The sequence below is a fragment of the Pseudopodoces humilis genome, chromosome 24 (genome assembly GCF_049639895.1).
Source record: "Pseudopodoces humilis isolate 2021_Gansu_Grassland_sample_001 chromosome 24, ASM4963989v1, whole genome shotgun sequence".
NCBI lineage: Eukaryota > Metazoa > Chordata > Aves > Passeriformes > Paridae > Pseudopodoces > Pseudopodoces humilis.
In genome coordinates this window covers 6,363,981-6,389,359 of record NC_142223.1, presented here as the reverse complement: position 1 = coordinate 6,389,359, position 25,379 = coordinate 6,363,981, and the positions used below count along the sequence as shown (strand labels likewise).

Sequence of the window (25,379 nt, the reverse complement as noted above, 5' to 3'; positions counted from 1 at the left end):
GGTTTTGTCTCAATTTTGGCCGTGGAGAAAAACATCCCAGGCACGCTCGGCCTTGCTGTGAGGCAGAGGAGAGAGCTGAAAAGGTCAGAGAATAAACCAAGCGTTAAAATTTCAGGCTGCTCTCCTCCCTGGCTGAGCGTGGCAGAGGCTCCCAGATCACCCGACAGCAGCAGGACCTTTCCATAATTCCTTTCACTCCTGCGGCCGGCTGAGAGCATCCAGCTCCTGAAATATTCATCCCACCCTCCCCTTGCAGGGCGGATCAAAAGGAGCGTGGAGCGCGGCTGGGACCTGCCAGGAGCGCTCTTGGGGCAGGGAGGGGTGCCAAGTCCTGCTGGCATCTCCCAGCCGAGCTCTGAAGGGTCAGACAGCGAAGATCACAGACAGCAAAGGGTGACAGGAACCTCCTGTCACCCCTGGGAGCGCTCAGCTCTCCTGGGAAGAGCACTGGGATAGAGGCATGGGGACAGCGGGGTATTCCCACTATTCTCCCCCAAATCCTTTGGAGGGGGAAGATTTGGGGGCACTGAACCTTCCCTGCTGGAGCAGCTCAGGGACAGCCAGGAGGCACTGTCCCCACCCCAAGGGCCTGGTGTTTCTCCTCTGGAGCAGGACTGGTCCCCAAAGCCAGGAGAAGATGGGAAGGACTGGGAAAGATGCTGCTGTCCCGGGCACAGGCAGCCTCCACACCCCAGCCCTGTCCCATTCCCTGCCCCTGGAGCAGGCCACGCACCAAAAGCAGCTTCGGCACGAAGGGGTTCTGCCAGAAACCCTCCCAGTTTCAGTGAAATCCTCAAGCCCTGGGACAGACACAAACCATTTAGGCCAGGGGTAAATCCCGCGGATGCCAGCAGAGCTGAGGAGGCAGTGCCAGCTGTTCCTGGCTGCTGAGGGATGTGGGAGCAGGGAGGGGATGGAGGCTGTGCTGCTGGGCAGTGTCTCCATCTCCCTGCTCTGTCCAGAGGAGCTGCCTGGGGCCGAGCCAGGGGCAGCCGAGCCAGGAGGGATCTCTGGGTCGGCTGCTGGTGACATGTGACAGCCAGGGGCAGGAACGGGGACTGAGCCAAGGACAGGGGACACAGCCCCATCCCCCTGCCTGCTCTGTGCCCAGGGCTCCAAACCCTGCCCTTCTGCAGCCACACACACACAGGGCATTGATTTATCCTCCTGGAAAGCCCAGGACTCCTTTAACGCTCCCCACAGACAGAGGGATGGACACAGGAGTAGTAAATGAGACAGAACTTTATTAGAAGCTTCCAGCACATTCCCTGTGTTCTCCTCCTCCACAGAACCCCTCTCGGTGGGTGTTCAGCTGCTCCAGCCCACACAGAGCCCATCCAGCTCTAACTCCCAGTCCCACATCTCGCTGTGCCCTCCTGTCAGCAGCAATCCAGGGCCTCCAGCCCACCCCTGCACACGCCAAAGCCTGATGGCACTCTGAGCACAAGGACAGAAACCTGTGTTCTCTGCTCTCAGAGACAGCACAGCGATCCTGCAGAGCTCCCACACCGCAGCCCTGACTGCCCTCAGAGCCTCTGTGATCTCAGTCCCACATTGCTGCTGGTACCAGCCCCGTGAGGGAAGGAAATTCCTCCTCAATAATGCCCTGGAGTGGTGATGGAGGCTCTGGGGAGAGGGGCAAACGGAACTGTTCCATTTTCCTCTCACACTTTCCATTCCAGGCCCCCTCAGCCCACGTCTCCCCCAGCCAGCCTTGTCTCCCCAGCACGGGAGGTACAAAAGGAAATAAATCAAATATCCAGACCCTTTCCCTGCTGATTGGCACAGCCAAACCCGCCCACATCCTTCTCCCTCCTGTCCAACATCCCCCTGTCCTCTTTCCTGAGAATTCCCTGAGCTCAGCCCCTTTCCTTGCTGCCCTTCCCACCCTGTGCGTGTCCCGCAGGGTCCCCCCGGCTGCCCCTTCCCCCGAGCGACCCCTGCCCGTCCTGTCCCCCGGGACGTGTCCCCTGCCCGTCCTGTCCCCCGGGACGTGTCCCCTGCCCGTCCTGTCCCCCGGGACGTGTCCCCTGCCCGTCCTGTCCCCCGGGACGTGTCCCCAGGGACAGACCCTGCATGCCACGTGCGACAGAAACCTTATCCCCGAGCTGCTGCATCGAGCTGGGACTTGTTGGAGCGAAATGCAAGAGGATGAGCCCTGGTGGGGCTGGATCTGTGATCAAACCGGTGCTGGGAGCGCCGGGCTGTGCCGAGGGAGCGGCCCCTCCATCCCCCCGCAGCCCAGCTCTTCCCAAAGCCGTCTTTTCCTCCTTCTCAGATATCCCGGCTCTTTTGTCGGGACGAAGCTCTTCCCCGCTTCCTCCGAGCGTCACCAGGTGACCGCAGCAGGGCGGAGGGACCGGGGCCATTCCCTGTCCCGTCCTGTCCTGTCCTACCGTCAGTTCCCGTTCCCGGCAGGCTCCCGCTCCCTGGCCCGGCGGGGATGGGGCCGGAGAAGTTCTCGCTGCTGGCTCCAGCCTTGTCCCAGCGTCCAGAACAAAGTCCCGGCCCCTGCCCGGCGGCCTCGGGCAGCGGCTGCGGCGCGGCAGGGGTTAAGTCCGGGGGTGCCCTTCCCTGACCTGCCTTCGGAAGTAGCGGATGGCCGAGAGGGTGCCAAAACTCGCCAGGAACACTGGAAAAGAGCCCGACACATTCCCACGGTGACTCCGTGATCTTTTCCCAGCCCTGGGGGTCCCAAACTGCTCCGTGGGACACGGGGGGGTCGCTGCTCTCCCTCTCCCAGTCCCCTCCTGCCTTTGATTTTCATTCCCACCACAATTTGGATTCCACAATTCCGCGATGGAATTTGTTCCCAGCTGCCCAAAGCCTGACTGGCCACATCAAATCCCAGAGTTTGGGTACATGGAGACACCAGCATTCCATAAAAATGGCTGTTTTTAAGGGAAATGCTCAATAGGTGATGTGCAGTGGTTGGATACAGAGATCCAAAGGGAGATTTCATGGATTGGGTGGATACACAGATCCAGATGGGGATTTCATGGATTGGTTGGAGCCACAGGTTCAGCTGGAGATTTGATCTTGGATGAGAAATACACACTAGGAAAATCCCACCAGGATTTTCAGGACAGCACCTTCATCTCCTGCTTCTGTTTGGACCAGGAGGGCACCAAGAAAATTCTCATTCTGGGGATTTTCTGGGGATTTTCTGGTCCCAGCCAAAAGCAGAAAATATCCAAAACTCTGAATCAAAAAATGTAGGAACACAAGAAATAACGAATGGGGATGAAACACAAATCAAGCTCTGCTCTGTACTTGCACCCAAATGTTTTTGATTTGGTTTAAGTGCCCTTGATTCCCAAGCAAAACTGGGAATCCAAGCCGTGTTTTTGGACTCCAAAGCTTTAAATTCAGGCTGGATTTTGATTTATGTGGTAGAGGACTACAAATTCAGCTTGTTAGAAGCCCAAATGCCCAGAGAGAACGACTGCTCCGGGCTGTGGAACCGCTCCTGCCTCCCTCCTCTCCCGGTTATTCCATCCCGGGGCACGAGGAGCATATCCCGCTTTCCACACCTTTCCCAGGGCCACGTCCTCCATCCCAAAAACTCAGCAGCCAAGGGGAACAGGCCAGGAGCTGCTGGTGATGACGGCACTGAGCAGCCTTAGCTCAGCAGCTATTCCCAGCCTGGGGTGTCAGCTTCCTGGTGACCTTCGCAGGGAACATTCCTCGCCTGGAAAAGCAGCGGGAAGCCTTGATCCTGGCATTTCTTCCCATGGAAGGGGTGTTCCAGGGCAGGAATTGAGGAATGCTGCTCTGGAAGGCTTCTCCAGGCCATTGGGAATGCTGCTCTCCCTGAGCCGTTCCCTGCTCATGCAGCCATCCCCCTCCTGTGGGATTCCATGAATTTGTGTTTCCTCAGCTTCCTCTCTCCCCACCAGCTTCCAAGTGCTGGGGTTGGGGAGGAGAGGATCCCACAGATCGCCAGGGAACTGCAGGACTCTGTGCAGGAGATGCTGCCTCAGCTGAGCTGTGTTTGGGGAGAAGATTAAAACTTCTGAGCACATCAGAAAAACTCGGGAATTTTGTTCCAGCTGGGATGAGGGAATCTAAACCTGCTGACTCTGACTCCTGAGGAAGCCCTGACAAACCAATCCCTGTCAGGGGCTGGATGGAGCAAGGCTGTGGATACAGCTCAGCTCAGCAGCCACTTTGTAGGGAAAGCACAAAAGAAGCGAGCGGGAATCGGGATTAGAGGGGAGACAAGGCATGGAAACGACTCTGGAAAACCAGGAAAAGGCTGCATTTCCCCACTGCAGGTATAAGTACCCCGGTTTTTCTCCCTGCCAAGTGTCCCTCAGAGCCCTGCCCAGCCCTCTCCAGGCTGGCACTGTACGTACTGGTCTTCCAGGCATCCGGAGCCTGCAGGTCAGATGTCTTCACCGCCCAGGACGCGAAGGCGCAGAAGACGAGGCACATGTCCTTGTGGCTCAGCACCCGTGGGTCCTCTGCTGCTCCTGCCACGACACCAGCACGAGGTCTGGGGGCTTCGTGCCACCTCCTCTGCCACCCCTCCCCTCCCTGTGGGACAGCAAATCCCTGGTGCTCCCGGGACATCATCGCTGAAGGTGGTTTTGGGTCAGGGGTGAAGTCACAGGGGTCTGCTCAGGGCTCTGTGCACTCCCAGGGCACAGTGGCACATTTGCCACCCCTCTCAGTCTCACACTTTGCTCAAAACCCCAAGGAAACGTTTGTTAAAGCCACCCAGGCTGCCTCACCACCTCCCCGCAGATCTTGCCAGCTCTCTGTGGCGGCTGGAATCAGGTCTGGGCAGCAGATTTAGGACAGAGCAATTCCTGGGGACACAGGAATTGTGTGTCCTTCCTGTCCCCAGTGTCCCCAGGCACAGCACCCGAGAGTGCTCAGCATCCCTCCAGGCACCCCAGCCTTCTCCTGCCTCCTCTAGGGATGAGGAAATCCCTGAGTGCCCTGCATTCCCTGCCCTGCATTCCCTGCCCTGCATTCCCTGCCCTGCATTCCCTGCCCTGCTGCAAGAACTTGCAGGCCTAGCTCAAGATCAGACTATTTTTGCTCCTATTCATTTGATCAGGCTTTTAATTAAAACTGGCTTATTAATTAGCTGTGACCACCTCAAAGGGGTTTTTTCTCCATACAAACAGACTGGAAGCTTGATTTTGAGGCTCCCTTTGGGATGGCTCCCTCATTGTTTGGGTTTAATATTAACTCTGAGGCTCTGAGCATCATTTGAGCTCAAAGACAAATCCCCTGCCTGTCCTTGTGGGTCAAACTTCTCCCTTTATTCCCATTTCTCTCACCTGCCTCCAGGAACAGGCAATGCTCAGGTGACCTCTGAGGTCTCCTGAGGGTGTTTTTCTGATCACAGTGGGTTTTACAGTCCCACATTCCCTGTCCATGCTGGGGGAGCTGGTCAGGAGCACCCGCTTGGCATGGGGACAGAGGGAGGGAGAATCCTGAGGGAGAATCCCACATGTCCCTACAGGGGATAACAGGATTTACCTCTCAGTGCCAGGGCCGTGTCTGCATCCTCTGGCCACACCTGGGCTCCTCCCAGCGGGACCAGGGCGAGCTTCTCTCCGCATCTTCTGGGCACCAGGGCCTGGGATGTCGGGGCTTGGCCTCCTCCCAGCTGGATTTGCCTTTGCAGCAGGGACCTCAAAGCCCCCACAGCTTTCTTCACCTCGGAGGCCGGAGCCACTGAGAAAATCCCTCTCCAGCCCATCGTGTTGTGGGCTCTCTCTGGGAAGCAGTGTTCATACACATCAGGGACTGGGATAACCACGGTGTCCTCGCCTGGAGCCAAGCTGGGAGCCTCCTTTTGCAGCCCAGGGCGATCCAAGCGGCTGGGCTTCTTTCTTTTCCTGTCTTTAGCTTTGCCTTTTTTCCTGCTTCCTTCGGGTTCATTGAAAAAATATTCGTACAGTTCGGGCCAGGAGATTTCCCTTTGCAAGGGCGATTTGCGCCCCTCCACGGAGCTGCCCAGCTCCTCCTCCTCCTCCTGGGAATCGCAGAACAGGTATTCGTACATCTCGGGCCAGGTCACATCCAGAGAGCTGGGCTTGCCAGAGGCTCCATCAGCAAAGCACAGGGGGCTCGTCCCCCTGGGGATCTCAGCTGCAGCTCCCCAAGGGATCCCAGCTGCAGGAATCGAGGGGATCCCAGCTGCAGGCTCACACGGGATCTCAATGGCAGGAATCCTGGGGATCTCGGCTGCAGGGATCCTGGGGATCTCAACTGCAGAACTCCTGGGGATCTCAACTGCAGAACTCCTGGGGATCTCAACTGCAGAACTCCTGGGGATCTCAACTGCAGAACTCCTGGGGATCCCTGTTGCAGGCTCCCAAGGGATCCCCACCGTAGGGATCCTGGGCATCCCAGCTGCAGGAATCCTGGGGATGCCAACTGCAGGCTCCCAAGGGAATTCAGCTACAGGTTTCCTGGGAATCACAGCCACAGGCTCCCATGGGATCCCAGCTGCAGGAACCTCAGGGATCTCTGAGGGTTTCCTGGGAATCTCAGCTGCAGGAACTGCAGGGACCTTTGAGGGCTTTCTGGGGATCTCAGCAGCAGGAATTCCAGGGATCTCAGCTGCAGGAACTGCAGGGATCTCAGCTGCAGGAATTCCAGGGACCTCAGCTGCAGGAACTGCAGGGATCTCAGCTGCAGGAATTCCAGGGATCTCAGCTGCAGGAATTCCAGGGATCTCAGCTGCAGGAACTGCAGGGATCTCAGCTGCAGGAACTGCAGGGATCTCAGCTGCAGGAACTGCAGGGATCTCAGCTGCAGGAACTGCAGGGATCTCAGCTGCAGGAATTCCAGGGATCTCAGCTGCAGGAACTGCAGGGATCTCAGCTGCAGGAATTCCAGGGATCTCAGCTGCAGGTTTCCCCCCAGCCCCCTCAGCATCATTCCCTCCAAACGCTGCCGAGCTCCAGGGCTGGAGAGGTTTCCCTGGCATCTCCTGGCACGCCTCTGCTGCAGGAGCCGCGGCTCCATCACCAGGGACCACTGGCACACTGTCACGTACGCCCAAGCCACCGGCCTGCCCTGCCTTTGGGTGCTTGGTGGCCTTTGCCTTCCCTGGGGACTGCAGGCCCGGCTCCTTGCCCTTCTGCTTCGGGGGAGCAGCCCCGGGATCGCCGCCATCCACACCGGGCACCGGCCGCTTGTTCTCCGCAGCCTCTTCGCTGCCCAGCCTCACCAGCGCTCCCTTTGCCGCCTTGTCCTTCCCTTTGCCCTTCCGAGGGGACATCGGGGAGCCCGGAGGGGCCTTCCCGGCTCCAGTGGCTCCCGGTGCCGCGGCCGCCGCAGGGTCCCTGTCCCCCTCGGTGGCTCCGCGCTGCCTGCGGCTCTTCCTCGGCTGCGCCGGCACCTTCGGCCTCACCACGCTGGGGGATCCGCCCGGAGAGCTCGGCTCCGTGCCCGCCCCGGGCACCGTCCCCAGGGCCGGGCTCGGGGGGTCCCCCGCGGGTCCCCGCAGCCCGGGCTCCGAGGGGGCAGCGCTTTTCTCGGCCGATCCCTCGGCGGGGGCACAGGCTGCCGGAGCCTCCGGCTGCGCCCGCGCCGCCGGCTGGGCCCCCCGGGCTCGTCCCGCTGCTGCATCCCCGCCCTGCTCGGGCTCCGGGACCCGGCTGCTGGGGGCCGCTCCCTGCCCGGGGCCGCCCGGAGCCGAGGCACCGGCCGGGCCGGGGGGCGGCTGCCTCCGCTGGGCGCTGGGCATGGCAGAGCCTGCCAGGCACCCGGCCTCGGCCCTGGCACCGGGGATCGCGCCCGCACAGCCCGGCCCCGCTTCGCCGCCGCTGTCCGGGAGCAGCTCGGGCTCGGAGCGGTGCCCACGCTCCGGGCAGAGCCGCGGGGCGGTGCCGGCCCCACGTGGGGCAGCGCTGGCCCTGCCAGGACCTGGCTCGCTGCCCGCCCTGGAGGCGACCTCGCCGTCCCGTCCCGAAGCTTCCCCTTGCTCAATGTCACTGAGACACTGCTCCTCGGCCGTGGCCAGCGAGACGGGCGCCAGGCTGCACTCCTCGGAAGCCTGGAAGAACTCAGCCCATTCCCGGTCGTTCAGCTGGATGCTGTACTCGAAGTTATCCATGCCTGCAGCGGGGGAGCACGGAGAGGTCAGGGAGGAGGGGGTGCCAGCGGTGTGGGCAGACGGAGGCGAGACGTGTGCCCCTCCCCGGTTCCTGCCTTCCATCTACTCGTCCTCACCCGTTTCCAGCTGGAAATCCCAGCCCCTGGCAGCCTCAGCGGGATGGAGATGGCTGTGCTGGAACACAACCCAGGCAGCAGTGAGAGAAGCCACTGCCACCCCCTCCTGTCCCTGCTGCCTCTGCGCCCCAGCACGGCAGCACCGGGGCTTTGGGGTGCTCCCCACAGCTGCACCAGCCCTTTGGGATGCTCCCCACAGCTGCACCAGCCCTTTGGGATGCTCCCCACAGCTGCACCAGCCCTTTGGGATGCTCCCCACAGCTGCACCGGGGCTTTGGGATTCTCCCCAGAGCAGCATCACACCTCACACCCACCCTTTCCTACTCATTTTTCCTACAATCCACCTTAAGAAGAGGGACTGATGTTCCTGAGCGTTCCTGACGAAGCACAAACGGGACATTCCAGCAAAGCCACGGAAGTAGCCGCTGCTTGCCCGTGGCCCTGGCCAGCCCAGCCCGGGGGGACCCGGCCGCAGGACAAGCGGGGAGGTGACAAAGCCCATCGTACCTGTCCCCCAGCGCCAGGCGGGGATGGAGCCATTCGAGGAGCCACGCAGAAGAACCCTCCCAGCACAACATGATGCCGTCCCCTTGACGGGGGCAGAGAGCCCGGCTCCAGCTCAGATCCATTCAGGGGCTAAAAATAGACCCCCCCCTCCCTCCCCGGTGTCACTTGAGATCCCGGTGCCACCGGCCGGGAGAGGGCAGGCCCATATATAGAACTGGTGGGGACATGCCAGGTGCCAGCCAAGGTGTGTGTGACTGTGCCACAGCCACGGCTGGTGGTCCCAGTGCCCCCCGCTCCCCTCAGGGTCACTCCATGGGGTGGCCAGCAGGGAAGGGAAGGGGGGCAGGCCATGGAGCTCCCGGCCTTTGGCACACCCGGGAGGCAGGGACCGTCCTTTTTCCCACAGAGCCACTTCTCTGCCTTAGTCACCCGCTCCAGGGTGACACAAAATCACCTCGGGGCAGGGTTCACCTATTTAGGGCGCTGCCAGGGCATTTATTGCAGCAGCAGGGTGACATCAGGAGACCACAGGCAGCATCACGGCCTTGTGACAAACCTCGCAGGGTGTGTGGCAGCTGTCCCACGCCACCCAGGGCCACATGGTGCTGGGAGCCTTGGGCTGTGGGCTCAGGGAGAGCCTGGCACGGGGGAGCTGCAGAGTGCCAAGGGTGGCCTGGCAGGTCACGAAGCCCAGCCAGAAATAACCCTCAGCTCCCACGAGCCCCGGAGCCTTCCTCCCACCTTCCTCCCCCAGCACGCCCTCCCTGTCCCAGGGCCAGAAATAGCTGCCCTGAAGAGCTGCCTGAGCACAGGGGCTTCGAGAGTGCCCCCCGGCCCTGTCCCGAGGCTCCTGCTGCCCCCAGCCCTGCTGCCCCCTGCCCCCTGCCCCCCGGCTGTTCTGCCCCCTGGCCCTGCTGCCCCCTGCCCCCTGCCCCCCGGCTGTTCTGCCCCCTGGCCCTGCTGCCCCCCTGCCCCCCGGCCCTGCCCCGAGGCTCCAGCTGTCCCCTCGGCCACCAGGACACCCCAGCTGGACATGGCTGTGGCCGGGGTGCTGTGGGAGCTGGGAGGGACCCCTGGGCTCTGCATCCCCTCGGGGACCCTCCCCAGGGTCAGGTGATGGGCATGGCCCTCTGTCCACCCCAGGGAGCCGGGGGACAACTCCTGGCTGTGTCCCCGCGGGCAGGGGACAGCTCCTGGCTGTGTCCCCGCGGGCAGGGGACAGCTCCTGGCAGTGTCCCCGCGGGCAGGGGACAGCTCCTGCCCTGGTCCTGCCCGGCCATCCCGCGGGATGGAAGCTCCCCGTGGTGGCTGCTGTCCCGCACTGCACGGCCGGGAGGGAGCCGGGAGAGCCCCGGCCAGGCGCAGCAGGAGCAGACAGTGCCCAGGACACGCTTCCCTGGCCAAGAGCACATGGAAGGAAGGAGCTGTCGCCTTCCCCTCCTATCCCCACCCTGCTCCGGCTGCCCTCGCACGCCTCGCAGACGCAGAGGGGAAACCGAGCGGTTTCCTTTCCTTGGCCGCAGCCGATTTCCTTCTCTCAGAGCCGGGCTGGGTCAGAGAAACCTTTCCACTCGGCCTGCAGAGCACAGCAGGGAACGTGAAAGGGGCCGGGGTCCCCAGGCCAGCCCCAGCCGTGCTGCACCCACCCCACACACACCCCACAGGAGCAGGACACGGCCCAGGCTGTGTTCCCCTCCGGCTGCCCAGGGAGGAACCCACACAGCTCCACGGGGAAATGAAACCTCAGCCACCCCTTCCCTTCCTTTCAGCGGGGCCAGGAAAGGCCAGCGTGGCCTTAGGGGCATGTCCAGCTGTCCCTGAGCCCAGGGGTGGCAGAGGGGCACGGTGCCACCTTGCCAAGGACGGTTAGTGGCACTGGAGAGCCCGGGGCCCGTTTCCATCTTGGTTCCCGTTCCTTCCTGGGATTCCTGGCTGCAGCTCTCAGGTGCCAGATGCTGGGATGATACTGGGATGATACTGGGATGATACTGGGATGATACTGGGATGATACTGGGATGATACTGGGATGACACTGGGATGACACTGGGATGACACTGGGATGACACTGGGATGACACTGGGCGTTACTCCAGCCCCATGCTGTCGATGACACTGGGATGACACTGGGATACCGGGATGATACTGGGATGATACTGGGATGACCCTGGAATGATACTGGGATGATACTGGGGTGCTGCAGGGTTACTCCAGCCCCATGCTGTGGGTGACACTGGGATGACACTGGAATGATACTGGGATGGTACTGGGATGACACTGGGATACTGGGATGATACTGGGATGACACTGGGATGACACTGGGCGTTACTCCAGCCCCATGCTGTGGATGGCACTGGGATGACACTGGGATACTGGGATGTCACTGGGATGACACTGGGATGACACTGGGATGACACTGGGATGGTACTGGGATGACACTGGGATACTGGGATGATACTGGGATACTGGGATGACACTGGGCGTTACTCCAGCCCCATGCTGTCGATGACACTGGGATGACACTGGGATACCGGGATGATACTGGGATGATACTGGGATGACACTGGAATGATACTGGGATGATACTGGGATGCTGCAGGGTTACTCCAGCCCCATGCTGTGGGTGACACTGGGATGACACTGGAATGATACTGGGATGGTACTGGGATGACACTGGGATACTGGGATGTCACTGGGATGACTCTGGGATGACACTGGGATGACACTGGGATGGTACTGGGATGACACTGGGATACCGGGATGATACTGGGATACTGGGATGACACTGGGATGATACTGGGATGATACTGGGATGCTGCAGGGTTACTCCAGCCCCATGCTGTGGATGGCACTGGGATGACACTGGGATACTGGGATGTCACTGGGATGACACTGGGATACTGGGATGACACTGGGATGACACTGGGACACTGGGATGACACTGGGATGACACTGGGATGACACTGGGATGATACTGGGATACTGGGATGACACTGGGATGACACTGGGATACTGGGATGTCACTGGGATGACACTGGGATGACACTGGGATGATACTGGGATGACACTGGGATGACACTGGGATGTCACCGGGATGACACTGGGATACTGGGATGATACTGGGATACTGGGATATGACACTGGGATGACACTGGGATGACACTGGGATGTCACTGGGATGACACTGGGATACTGGGATGATACTGGGATACTGGGATGACACTGGGATGACACTGGGATACTGGGATGTCACTGGGATGACACTGGGATACTGGGATGACACTGGGATGACACTGGGATGACACTGGGATGACACTGGGATGGCACTGGGATGGCACTGGGATGACACTGGGATGACACTGGGATGACACTGGGATGGCACTGGGATGATACTGGGATGACACTGGGATGACACTGGGATGACACTGGGATGACACTGGGATGACACTGGGACGCTGCAGTTACTCCAGCCATGCTGTGGATGGCACCCAGCACGTCCCGGATGGATGCCCTGGGATCTGGCTGTGATATAAATATCCAAAGCCAACCTGTAACGGGAGAAGGGCCCCGAATAACGCAGCAGCTGTGGCCCCTGGGCCTGGCGGGACACGGCGTGGGAGAAACAGCCAGGATCAAGGGCATGGAAAAGGCAGGAAAACCGGGAATGCCGTGGAGGGCACTTCCTTCGGGATAGAGACACCTTCTGTGGCTCCAGGCTCGGCACTCACCACTCCCAGCCTAAAGAAACCTCAGTTTCTGGGAGAGGAGCTCTCGGGGCAATGTGGAATAATTCCCTTCCTGCCCAAGAAACTCCATTTGGGAGAATTCTACCTTTGTGCAGCTTTCCAAAGCAGGGCCGAAAGCTCCCGAGGGCGGGGGTTTGGCTGAGTTCCCCGGGAGAGAACCCAGACAATGCAGAGAAATGTGGGTTTGATTAGGAAGATCCTCCCTGCCCTGATCTACACCCATCACACGCTGCGCGGCAGGGCAGGAACGGAGAGATTGTAGCAAAAGCAATGGAAAAAAAAATAAAGCACGACGGAAAAAGAAATCTGTCCACAGCTCCAGGAGAGAGACAAGCTCGGCCCTTCCCGGGACAGAGAGGTTTATTTGTGATTATTTTCTCATTCCTCCTTCGCTTTTAGCTGGATGATCCCGGTGCCTCAGGCACTGACAGCAGCGGCCTTGTGCTCGCCCTGCCCTCCCAGCTCGGGATCTGCCCCCGATCCCATCCATCCCTTCCTTCCCACAAATTCCTGCGCGGTCCGAGCTGTCAGAGCTCAGCCCGGGATCAGGGAATGCTGGGCTGCTCACGAACAGCCCGGACCCCGCAGGAAACTTCCCCGGGGATTCCTGAAAAAACAGGAATTCGGATCCAGCCCAGGGAAAGCCGGGAGGAACAGCTCCGAGCTGAGGAAAGGGTTAACCCTGCAGTGAAACTGCGAGTGCAGCGAAGCCGCAACCACCCGGCTGGTTTTGCTGGTTTGGGGGCAGGTGAGCAGCAATTATCACCCCCAAACCACCCCAGCTCCGCATTGTTTTTGCCCAAACCCATTAAGTTTTTTTGGTTTTGGGGTTTGGTTTCTTTTTTTTTTGCCTGAAACTCGCTCCCCAAGCTCTGTTAAAATTCCAGCCCGTGCTCCCCGAGCCGCCAGCAGCGGGCTCATGCAAAGGTCACGCTCGGCTCCCTTGAAACCCAGCCCGCACTCGCCTGAAACTCTGCCAAGCTCTTCCCAAAGCCCGGCTCCTGGCCGGAGTTTCGGCTTGCTAATCCAAGTCTCGCCGGGTTTCAGATTTCTGCGCAAGCTTTGGCTTCGCTCTCGCAAGAGCAGCCCCGGGCAGCGGCCGCGGAGCCGGCGGGACCCTCCGGCCGGGGCAGGGCCGGGGAAACAGAGGGGAGATGGAGCGGGGACAGTGACAGCGCCGGGGAGAGGGGAACAGAGCAGGGAGATGTTCTGGAAAGAGGGGAACAGAGCAGGGAGATGTCCTGGGGAGAGGGGAATGGAGCAGGGAGATGTCCCGGGGAGAGGGGAACAGAGCAGGGAGATGTCCTGGGGAGAGGGGAATGGAGCAGGGAGATGTCCCGGGGAGAGGGGAACAGAGCAGGGAGATGTCCCGGGGAGAGGGGAATGGAGCAGGGAGAGGGGAACAGAGCAGGGAGATGTCCCGGGGAGAGGGGAATGGAGCAGGGAGAGGGGAACAGAGCAGGGAGATGTCCCGGGGAGAGGGGAACAGAGCAGGGAGAGGGGAACAGAGCAGGGAGATGTCCCGGGGAGAGGGGAATGGAGCAGGGAGAGGGGAACAGAGCAGGGAGATGTCCCGGGGAGAGGGGAACAGAGCAGGGAGAGGGGAACAGAGCAGGGAGATGTCCCGGGGAGAGGGGAACAGAGCAGGGAGAGGGGAACAGAGCAGGGAGATGTCCCGGGGAGAGGGGAACAGAGCAGGGAGATGTCCCGGGGGCAGCAGGAAGGGCTCAGGACTCGCGGGCAGTGGTCCCAGGGCACAGGGTCTGTGAGTCCCCAGCTCGGTCTGGGCAGGCCCGGGCTGTGGGACACTGTCCCCGGGTGGAGATGCCAGCAGGACGAGCCAAAGGGATGAGAGGGTTGGGTCAGAGCAGCTGTGGCTGCCCCTGAGAACGCCCAAAGCCAGGCTGGGCAGGGCTCAGTGGAAGGTGTCCCTGCTGTGCCATGGGTGGCACTGGATGAGCTTTGGAGTTCTTCCAACCCAAACTGTTCCATGATTCCGTGACTCTGTAGCACACAGCACGGCCTGTGGTGCTCCTGCCTTGGGGACAGCAGCTGCAGGGCCAGGTGACCTCTGCCATGTCCCAGCCACCTCCCTTCCCATGCTGTCCACTGAGGAGAGACAATCTCTCCCCTGGCAGACAAAGCCATTCTCTTTATTCTCTTTATTTTCTCTCTTTATCCTATTTTATTATTCCATTATTAATCCATATCATTATTCTGTTTATTCGATTTATTTTTTACTTACAAGTCCTGAAAGGGTCTCTGGGCTGAAGTTCCAGCTCCCAGGAATCCGTTTCTCCCTCCCGAATCCGAGGGGATCGGGTGTTTTTTACCTGTTCCCTCCTTTCCCTGCCGCTTCCACTAGATGTCACTTACAGCCACGAAGTCAGCGGCTCCCCTGGATTTTTAAACTCCTCTCCGGGGGTTCAAATTCTGTGGAGCGAGTCTGTGGGAATCCTGAAACCGGAGTCGGGGGCTGTGGTGGTACCGGAGCAGCCCGGGGAGGGCAGGGGGGTCTCCTGAGCATCCCCCCGGCTGCTGCGGTGCCTCCGGGAGAGGGGAAAACCCTCGGGGTCTTTGCTGACGCTGCCTCGGGCAAGTCAGGACTCTCTGCCTGTTGCAAACAGAGATATTACAAAAGCATTATAAATGGTTTAGACTCTGCTGCTCTAGCTAAGCCAGAAGTAACTTCTGAGTTCCCATAAGGAAAAATCGTAAGAAGGAAGGCACTTAGCACAATAACCTATTCTCAGAGAGAAAAATAAGTTTGCACCTACATAAACAATAAATTTGTCCTGTGAGAATGCACAAAGAAAAATACAAACATCTATGAATAGGAAGAGTCTCAGCACGAACACTCAAAACATCTTTTAACCAGTGAATTTAGTGGCAAGGAAACTACTCGTGCCCAGAGCTGCGCATGAGGCCTGTGAAAAATGTATAAAAATGAGTTATGTGAATAAAAAATCTGCTTTTCCTGCATGAAGGAACTGAGTCCTGTCTGCTTATTAATGCCCCAGCTGCCCTGCCTCATGCTGGAGCAGAAATGCTCGGTGATGCAGGGAGGTCCCTGGTGCCAAACCCCCGAGGCAGCAGCAGCTCCGTGCCCGCAGCACCCAAAGGGCTCTGGGGTGGGGTCTGTCCTCCCTTTGGGGTGTTTGGGGCAAAAAGCCTCAGGCTGAGTCAAATCAGAGCTCACAGAGCCACGTCCTGAGTGGGGAGGGACCCACAGGGATCATCCAGCTCTTATTCCTGCCAGGACAGCCCAAAATCGCAGCCTGCGCATCCCTGGCAGCGCTGTCCAAGCGCTCCTGGAGCTCCGGCAGCCTCGGGAACGTCACCATTCCCTGGGGAGCCTGGGCAGTGCCCCAGCAGCCTCTGGGGGAACAACCTTTCCCAAAAATACCCCCTGGCACAGCTCCAGCCTTCCTCTGGCTCCTGTCCCTGCTCCCCAGAGCAGCCCCTGCAGTGAGGTCTCCTGGGCCACCCCTCTGTGCCCTTCCTCTCCTGCACCCAAAACCAGGCTGCCTTGGGATGGGCACTGGTGGCCACCACGGTCACCAGCCTGGCCAGCAGGAGCAAGGCCAGGCTCTGGAACGAGGCATAGAAAGGGAGAAGGACCTGAGACTTCTCCCGGAGCGTCCAAGCTCTCCCCTCCCTGCTCCGGCTGGAAAGGACAACGGTAGCAGGAGCAGCAGCCTCAGCTCCGCGCGCTGTCCCAGCGCTGATTAACGATGTTTGGGGTTGAAAGGGCCTCTCCTCCCAGCCCAGCCCCAAACACAAGCTGTTCCACATCTGCAGGGCCCTGGCAGCCCGCAAGGTCCCGACTTCCTCACCTCGTTCCCAGCAGCTCCGACTCCCGCCCGGGCGCTGTGGCTGCGGTGTTGTAGTGTCTGCACATGGTTCCTGGCTCTGATCCCAGCCCTGATCCCTGATCCCTGATCCTGGCCCTGATCCCTGATCCTGGCCCTGATCCCTGATCCCGGCCCTGATCCCATCCCTGATCCCATCCCTGATCCCATCCCTGATCCCATCCCACCCGCTGCCAGCAGCTCCCAAGATCGGGCCCAGGTCTGGTTGTAGCCAAACCCGGCAGGTCCTGCTCGAGCTGCTCGTTCATTCCCGGCTCGCTCATTCCAGGCTTGTTCATTCCCGGCTCGCTCATTCCCGGCTCCCCATTCCCGGCTCGCTCATTCCCGGCTCCCCATTCCCGGCTCCCCATTCCCGGCTCCCCATTCCCGCTCGCTCATTTCCGGCTCCCCATTCCCGCTCGCTCATTTCCGGCTCCCCATTCCCTGCTCGCTCATTCCCGGCTCGCTCATTCCCGGCTCCCCATTCCCGCTCGTTCATTCCTGCTCGCTCATTCCCGGCTCCCCATTCCCGGCTCCCCATTCCTGGCTCCCCATTCCCGGCTCCCCATTCCCGGCTCCCCATTCCCGGCTCCCCATTCCCGGCTCCCCATTCCCGGCTCCCCATTCCCTGCTCACTCATTCCCGGCTCGCTCATTCCCGGCTCCCCATTCCCTGCTCGCTCATTCCCGGCTCACTCATTCCCGGCTCCCCATTCCCTGCTCGCTCATTCCCGGCTCGCTCAGTCCCGCTCGCTCATTCCCGGCTCCCCATTCCCGGCTCCCCATTCCCTGCTCGCTCATTCCCGGCTCGCTCATTCCCGGCTCGCTCATTCCCGGCTCGCTCATTCCCGGCTCCAGCCCTGCTTGGATTAGAGCAGAACCCAGGACATCCATTAACCCTCTCGATCCCGAGGCTCCAAAGCAGGAATTCCGAAATTCTCGGGAATTTGGGAATTCCCGCTCTGCCCACGGGAAGGGTTTCCAAGCGCCTGTGGATGCGGCGGCAGCGGGGGACGGTGACGCTGTGCCAGCTGTGCCAGCTGTGCCAGCTGTGCCAGCTGTGCCAAGAGCAGCTGCAGGCTCAGCCCCAAGGCCTGAGCAGTGCAAATGCCACTGTCAGAACAGCTCAAGTTCTGCCTGCTGATGGCTCCCAAGGACCTGAGCACTCCCCAATCCTGAAATCCTCTGCCTTCCCTCACCTGGGAATGAAAAGCTCCGATCTGAACGGAGCTGCCTTTCATTTGTTTCCACATTTTTGAATACGAAGCCCCACGGAGAGAGGCAGCCAGCCCTGATCTCCTCAGGCTGGAGGGTTTTACAGAGGTTGCTGAGGCAGAATTAGGATTAGAGCTGGTGCCACAGGAATGACTCTGGATTATCCATTCCAGTGCCTCAGGGGGCTCCCAGCAGCCTGGGCAGAGCAGAAAACATAAAAACCCAGCGCTGGGACAAATCATGGAATCCTGGAATGGTTTGGGCTGGGAAAAAGCTCAGTCCCTCCCCCTGCCACGGCCAGGGCCACCTCCCACTGTCCCAGGCTGCTCCAAGCCCTGTCCAACCTGGCCTTGGACACTTCCAGGGATCCAGGGGCACAGCTGGGTGCCCTGTGCCAGGACTTCCCCACCCAAAATTTCTCCCTGAATTCTTCCTTTTCCTTTTCCAAGCCAAAGTCCTTGGTCTCTCTGTTGGTTCCACATCCCCACTTTTCCAAGAGCCCTTCCGGCAGCGTGGGCAGGGCAGGAGCCCTGGCTGGGATAATCAGCTCCTGGGTAATTGCCCAGGCAGCGCCTGAAGCCAGCGAGAGGCTGCTGGAAAGAGGCTGCAGCAAGCCAGGCGCAGCTGAGGCTGTTCCTGCACCTTTTTTATTCCTCCCCCGGGGGAGAGAGGCTCAGAAACTCCCGGCATGGGACCAAGGCTCCCCTGCTCTGGCATCTTAACAAGAAGCAGCTGCTCGAGGCAGAGTGAGGAACCGCAAAGGAAAAGGCCCCGCTGCATTAATTAAAGGTCACAGGGCCATTCCAGAGGCTTCACAATTACCTCTGGAAGAGTGTGGCTAATGTGAGATAATGATGTCATACAGCCACTAATGAGGCAGGTTATCCAGACCCCCGGCCCCCTCCCCGGAGCGCGGCCGGGATGGGCCAGAGGGAAAAGGGCCACTCTTCCCTCGCCACCTTTTCCTTGAGGATGCTGGATAAGGGAGCCAGGGGAGGCTGGAGGGGAGGCCAGAGCCCTCTTGGAGGTGTTTGTGCCGAGGAGCAGCTCGGCAAGGCCCCTTCCCCTGGGGAGCTGCCCCTCAGGGGTGATGTCAACAGGATATTGTGTGGTGCTGACCCCGCAGCCTCGGGGCCAAGCCCAGCCCCGTAACGCTCCTTAAGTGAACCTGAGTGGGAGGTGGAAATGTGCTCCTGCTCTGGAGGATCCAGCCCCTCCTCTCCCTGTGCTCCCACAGCAGGGGCAGCTCCAGGGAGCAGCGCTGGGTGGGGAGCAGCAACCGCTGGCTCTTCTCTCAGCATCCCCCGGGCAAGAGGAAAAGTGTCCTGGGGCTGTGTCTGCCCAGGAGACACAAAATCCCACAGGGATGGGGCCCTCTGAGGAGCAGCCACGTCCTCACCTCCTCTCCCTCACCTCCAAGGGGTCTTGGTTGATATTGGTTTGGGGAGCAGATGGGAAAAGTGTTGGAATGCTCGATTCCTGCAGCTGGCAGGAGGTGCAGGGACAGAACACCGGGACAGGGATTAAAGTCAGGCCAGGAATGGAAAACAAAGTCACAGGGCTTTTCCAGCTCTTGGAATGGGAAGAGGAAAGGGGACAGAGAGCCAGGGAAGCACCCAAAATAAACCAGTGTGAACATCTGGAGCTGAGGGAGGTGTCCACCCCCAGCTCCCCACAGGGAAGGGGCACAGCTGGAAAGGGGGATGAAAGGCTGAATGTCCTTCAGCCCCTCTCCTGGGGAGATGTGGCAAAAGGGGCAGCCCCACATCCCAAATCCAGACCCTGGAGAGGGATAAACCTGGGTGATCCCAGGGCTGCTCTTTTTCCAGCTGCTGGATCCAGCTTTGGGATCCAGGGGGTTTCTGGAGCAAAGGGGGCCCTTCCCCAGCATCCCCCACCCCGCAGGGATGCCAGAGGCTCCTTTCTGTGCATGGAACATTCACCTGGATAACACCAGAGCTCTGCAGCACGGCTCAGTGGATCTGGCAGCGCCAGGAGTGCTGGAGAAGCTGCACAGCTGGAGAAGCTGCACAGCTGGATGGGCTCCACAGCCTCAGCTGCAGCTGCCGGTGGCATCCACACCATGGAATAGCACTGGGAGTGTTCCCCGGGGCTCTGCAGGGCGGGAGAGGTTTCTGGTGGCCGGGCTCCTGCAGGATTGGTGTGACACAGAGAGTTCAGCCCTGCCTGGCTGCTGCCTCCTGAGCGGGATGGATCCAGCGTGGGACTTACCCCGAGGCTCGGGAAGAGAGCAGAGCTCAGCAGCAGCTTCTCCTCGGCCTCTCCCTGCTTTCCTGCTCTTTGCTCGGGCAATTTCTGCAGCAGCACCGATCTGGTCCTGTCCCAGGCCTCCACTTTGTCCAGGTGCTGAGTTTGCCTTTCTGGATCATTTCTTTTTCCAGGCCAAGTGCTTCTTTGCAGCTGAGCCAACAGCAGGGAAGCAGTGGAGGCAGCACACAGAGGAGAGATCAGGAACCCTCGCCCTGAGCCTGACCCACCTGCAGAGCTGCAGGAAGGGACAGAGGCAGGAGAAGCAATTCCTCCTCTCCTTGGGGAGCTGGGAAGTCTCTCCTACCCAAGATCTCAGCACAGAGCTGCTGCTGCACACTGGAGTTTCCTGGGGATAAACTGCAGTGACCCCTCTGACGGGGGAAAAGCTCAAACCGGATCCAAAGCCATAAAAGCAGAGTCTTTGGGAGCAGGAGCTGCCAGCTGTGATTTATCAGGCTCTGGGAACAGACAGCACATGACTGGGGTGAGAGCACTTGCAGGGGGAGGCAGAGGTGGGGGCAGCAGGAATCTCGGAGCTCTCCCAGGAAGGCAGAGCTGAGCAGAGCCGGGGTTATTCATTATCTGCAGCTCTCATCCCTCCCACATCCTGCACGGCAGGAGGAAAAGTTGTCAGGGCAAAGTGAAGATGGGCGGGAGGGAGAAAAGAGATGAAAAGACTGAACAGGCAGGAGCAGCAGGAGCAGAGGGTGAAGCAGGATCCAGCTTTTCCAGAGGGAGGGTGCCAGGGACAGGCGGGCACAGCCTGGGCTGATGAGGAGCTTGGTGCCCACCAGGACCCCGTAAACTCCCAGCCAGGGGTGGGGAATTATACCCTGCCAGCACCATGACATCTGCTGCAGGAATTCTGCTCCCCTGGCTCCCCCGGGCTGGCTGGGATTTTTCCACGCACTTCCAGATCAGGCTAAATCAACAAAATCTCTGAACCTGCAGTAAAGGAAGAGACTGGGAAGGGCTGGAGCACTAAAGGCTGACCTTTGCTAATCCCCAGGCAATAACTGCAGGCGAGAAGCTTGCTGCAGGCACGGGCAGGCTTTGCTCTCCCCACGGGCTGCATTTTTAACCTCCCGTCAGCCTGGAGCAGCAGCTGTGGGGCAGGGAATGGCTGGGGGGGCTGGGAGCTGCTCCCAGGATGATTCCCTGTCTGCCCACGGGGCTTCCAGGGAAGCTGGGATGTGCTGCTGGCCCCTCAGGAGACCTTCTGAGAGCAGCAGCACCTCCCTTTGCTTACTTCTCCATTTCTAAAAATGGGGATAACGAGGCTGAGGCCTTGGAGATGTTGCTATAAAAAACAATCCCTGTGTAGCAACTGGACTGCTTACAGCAGACTGGGAAGGTGCTCCTGCTTCCAACCAAAATATGGATGTTCTGAGCAAATTCCTTGGCTCATCTGGCAGCATCAGGACCCACACTCACGAGCCAGGCCCAGCTTTGGCTGCAGATTTCTGGTCCCTGGTGTCCCTCCCCGGCCAGGCTGCAAACCCAGGCTGTCCTCAGGCACGGGTTTTATGCAACCCTTCCCCTGTTACAGCACCCAAAACATCTCCAGCCTGGAGAAACAAACAGAGGGTGGCAAAGCTGAGCAGCACCTGCTGCAAACCCAGCCCCAGCCCTCCTCCCCCTCCTCCTCCTCCTCCTCCTCACCCAGCCCCACCACGGGCAGCCCCCGGGCAGGCAGGAGCGGAGCTTCTGCTTCCCGCTGGGAATATTCCTGTGTGGATCCATGGCCTGTCAGCCCTGGCACACCCTGCCGTGGCAGGGGAGCTGTGCAGGGCTGTGGGCAGCAGAACAAGGGGCAGCTGGAGCTGAGCTGGGGCTCGGTGCAGCACGACAGCCGCGCTGCCCAGCCGGACAGAATCCAAAGCCCTGAGCGTGGATGCGGGATTCCCGCGGGACAAGTTCACATCCCTGCTCCCAAAAGCTTCCAAAGGGAATAAAATCCTCGGCAGGTGAGCAGCTGTGCCTCGTCATGGGGCTCGAGGGCACAGCATGACCCAGCCAGGCTTTCCCCATGCCCTGAGCCCATCATGTTCTAATTGGTGTCACCATCGGTGTCACCGGCTGCTGCTGCATCCACGGTGACTCAGGGGACAGTGACTCATCCACAGCCCGGCTCTATGCCGCTGGAATCGCTTCCTCAATGCCGCTTTCTGCAGGCAAGGACCCGGCCCTCAGCTGTGCCAGCCCCCGGCCGCGTGTCCTGCGGCCCGGAGCCCGGCTGTAAATCTGGGAAGAGCTTGTTTTCCTTTGGAAGCTGCACCCGACTCCTCCTCAAGCAGAAAATAAACACCGAGTCTGTCGCCTCTGAGTTATGGGCGAGTTTAGAGGCTGCAAGTGTGAAAAAGTTAATTGTTTGACACTGCAGTGAATCGGGCCGAGCCCGAGGGGCTGTGCCAGCCCCCCAGGAGGGGTGGCTTGTGTCAGAGCTGTCACCACAGAGTGTCACCAGCACCCTGCAGGAGGGTGCCCCCCGCCCGCCTCTGCTGCCGGACTCTTGCCCAACCAGCCGCGTGTTGCAATCCCTGTCCCGGCCGCGGGTTCTGTGGATTTGCACGAACACAGGGGGTGGAGAGGGCGAGGAAAAGGCGCTCGGTGGCTTTCTTTGAAGGAAAATAAATGGATGTTTGCAAAGCCGTCGGCGAGCGCTGCCTGCCCGGGGCCGCTCGCACGGGGCTGGGGGTGGATGGAGCTCGGGGAGTTTCCATCCAGAAAACAAGGATTATGGAGCGCTGCTGGTAAATAACAAGGACGTGTGGAACACAGGGAGTTCCCATGCAGAAAGTGAAACCCATGGAATTACAGCTCACAGGGAGTTCCCATCCCTCTACTAAAAAACAACCGCTTGACATCAGCGAGCTGCCCCGGGTGGCTTCCCCCGCCCCGAGGAAAAATGTTCCAGGCGGCCCCTGCGTGCCCTCCCGGCTCCCAGAGCCCTGGAGCCAGGCACAGCAGAGCTCTGGCCTGATTTCATCCCGAGATTTGTGTCTGTGCCGGGGCGGCGCTGGTGGCTGTGGCTGCTTCTGCTTCATGTTAAGCGCAGCGCTAATGGGATCCATGTGACTGCGGGGGAACAACCCCCGAACTGACGGCAGCGCATCTGCCAGGGAGCCTGCCTGATGTTTGTCACTCCCGGGGAGCCCCGGGCGGTGCCAGCCCCGGGCGGTGCCGGTCCCGGGCAGTGCCAGCCCCGGGCACTGCGGGTCACGGGCGGTGCCAGCCCCGGGCACTGCGGGTCCCGGGCGGTGCCAGCCCCGGGCACTGCGGGTCCCGGGCGGTGCCAGCCCCGGGCACTGCGGGTCACGGGCACTGCGGGTCACGGGCACTGCGGGTCTCGGGCACTGCGGGTCTCGGGCACTGCGGGTCTCGGGCGGTGCCAGCCCTGGGCACTGCGGGTCCCGGGCGGTGCCAGCCCCGGGCACTGCGGGTCACGGGCACTGCGGGTCCCGGGCCCCCAGAGGGGACCCTCCGGATGCTCCTCCCGGTCCCCGGGAGCTGCCCTGGGTGGGATCAGCGGCTCCCTGGGGAGCTGCCGGGCTCTGCAGGCAGGAGCACATCCCCGCTTTGGGGAGCTCTCCCTCCGCAGCAGCAGCGCATCCCTGCACGCGTGAGGAGGGCAGGGCAGCGCTGGGGAGAGGAGGAGGAGGAGGAGGGCAGACAGGGATGGGGAGCCAGGGGAGGAGGGCAGGAAGGGATGGGGAGCCAGGGAAGGAGGTTTGGGGAGCAGGGCAAGCATGGATGGGCAGCCAGGACTCGCTGCTGCCAGGCTCCTGAAGAGCCCGCCTGCCCTCTCCTCGTGTCCACAAAGGCTCTTTGTGCGAGGCTCGAGCGGCCCCGAGCAGCTCAGGGCTGGGGGAGAGGAGGGGCAGCGCCGCCTCGGGCTCCAGGAGCCGGGATAGGGCTGGTGGCCAGGAGGGACATTCAGGGAGGGACATTCACCTGAGCTGGGGATCAGCACAGCCCGGAGCTCCCGGGCCTCCAGCACTCTGTGCTCGCCCCAGAGCCCAGCCCGGGGCAGGAGCTGGGCTCAGACAGCCTTTGCATCCTGCTGAGGAGGAGACCAGCCTGCTCCAGCCTTCCCTGGGAGCTCCTGACACTGCATTCGGGATGGAATCAGCCAGACCCTCTTCTCCTCAGAGATCTGCTCACTCAGGCACTGACATCATCATTTCAGTTTTGCTGGGCCTCTGCTCCTGGGTGCTGGAACAAGGAATCAATCTTCATTTCTCTGCCCTCTCTGTCCAGCAGGACGGCAGGGCCTCGCTCCCGCGGCAGCATCTGGCACGGCAGGGCTCGGATCCATCAGTGCCAGCAGGAAATGTCATTAGCAGTGGCACTGTGGAGGCTGCAGGGGAGAGAGGTTTAATATTTAATTCCAGACCTGGTGTGGTTGCAGCTCCTTAGTGCTGCTTTCTCAGCCCACCGTGGGGCTCCAGCAGGGAAAATGCTGTGGAATCCCGAATCCCACCAACCCCGGGGCTCAGCACCTCTCTCTTGTTTTTCACCAGCGAGTGGCAAACAGGAGTGAGCCAGCCACGGTTCCTGGGAACTGTCAGGAGGAACAGGAGAACCCTGAAAGCCAAATTTGCGTCAGCTCCCTGAGAAGGAGGACGGGAAATTGGCTCGGTGACAAAGTGTGCTCAATGTGTGCATTCAGCTCCTCTCAGGCTGCCGCACTTGTACCTGTTCCACGTTCCCAGCACGGAAAAACCAAGGTGTTTTCTGCACAAAGCTCCATCCCAGCTCTGCCTGATGGGATTTGGCGCTGGGTGAATGGCTGGACCTGCTGGTCAGAAATGTCATTTCCGACCTTATCAGCGCTGTGATTCCGCTCTCCCTGCACACCCCCTCCCCTCCGAAACTCTGCAGGGCACCAAACCCTTGCTTGGGCCACCCCCCCAGCCAGGAACCCCAAAGCAGCGCGGGGGAGACAGGAAAAGGTCTGGGATAGCAGAACATCTGTCCCAGCGAGCTGCCAACTTGGCAAAAAAAGGGGAAATTGGCGGTGGCATCCGCAGGCATTGTCCCGGGGGCTCCCCTCCTCCCTGTCTGGCACTCCTTCCCCGCTGCCTCGGGAGTGTTTATCCCTCTCGGGCCGGGTGTGAAGCGCTAATTGCTGTTGACACTCGCCAGGCCGGGGGGTTCAGCTCCCCCCAGCCCGGCTGTGAAATCGGAACCTGCCCTCCCCGAGCTGTGCCAGCCGCACCTGAGCTCCTCTGCCCCTCCCCAGCAGCTTCACCTGGGCTTTTCTGTGCCATTCCCGTGCCCGGCCCATCCCTGGAAGTGTTCCAGGCCAGGCTGGGCCGGGTTTGGACCAACCCGGGATAATGGGGGGCATCCCCTGCCCACGGCCCCCTCTGAAAGCATCGAGAGCAGCAGAACCTCCCGGCATTATTGCTCCATCCGTGACCAAAAATGCCTTTAAAGAGGAGCCAAGAGCCGCAGTTGGTGTCTGCAGGCAGCAGCCGCAGTGGAGGGTGGCCGGGCCGGCTGCTCCGTGTCCTCGGGGGCTCAGGCCCGCAGGGATCAGCTCTGGAGCATCCCCAAGGGACGCTAAGGAGTGACAGCAATTGCCGG

At 60.6% G+C, this 25,379-nt stretch overlaps 1 protein-coding gene and 1 long non-coding RNA gene across 4 annotated transcripts; both read right to left on the bottom strand.

Moving 5' to 3' along the window:
* Nucleotides 1-1,224: 1,224 nt before the first annotated feature.
* PERM1 (PPARGC1 and ESRR induced regulator, muscle 1) lies at nucleotides 1,225-8,821 on the bottom strand. 3 transcript variants are annotated; one of them, XM_088066675.1, is made up of 4 exons: nucleotides 8,710-8,821; nucleotides 5,497-8,088; nucleotides 4,359-4,475; nucleotides 1,225-2,632 (listed from the first exon to the last, which is right to left on the bottom strand). In XM_088066675.1, exons 2-4 carry the CDS (start codon nucleotides 8,084-8,086, stop codon nucleotides 2,553-2,555), a joined length of 2,787 nt encoding a protein of 928 aa, XP_087922801.1. In that variant the 5' UTR covers nucleotides 8,087-8,088; nucleotides 8,710-8,821; the 3' UTR covers nucleotides 1,225-2,552. The 3 variants fall into 3 exon arrangements, with proteins under 3 accessions (XP_087922801.1, XP_087922803.1, XP_087922802.1); XM_088066677.1 differs by lacking the exon at nucleotides 8,710-8,821 and adding an exon at nucleotides 8,547-8,605; XM_088066676.1 differs by lacking the exon at nucleotides 8,710-8,821 and adding an exon at nucleotides 8,203-8,251.
* Nucleotides 8,822-21,681: 12,860 nt separating this feature from the next.
* On the bottom strand, nucleotides 21,682-24,696 carry LOC148182612 (uncharacterized). The gene is made up of 3 exons (XR_015774493.1): nucleotides 24,486-24,696; nucleotides 24,290-24,374; nucleotides 21,682-24,147 (listed from the first exon to the last, which is right to left on the bottom strand). It is a non-coding gene; the product is annotated as an uncharacterized LOC148182612 (long non-coding RNA).
* Nucleotides 24,697-25,379: the final 683 nt, after the last annotated feature.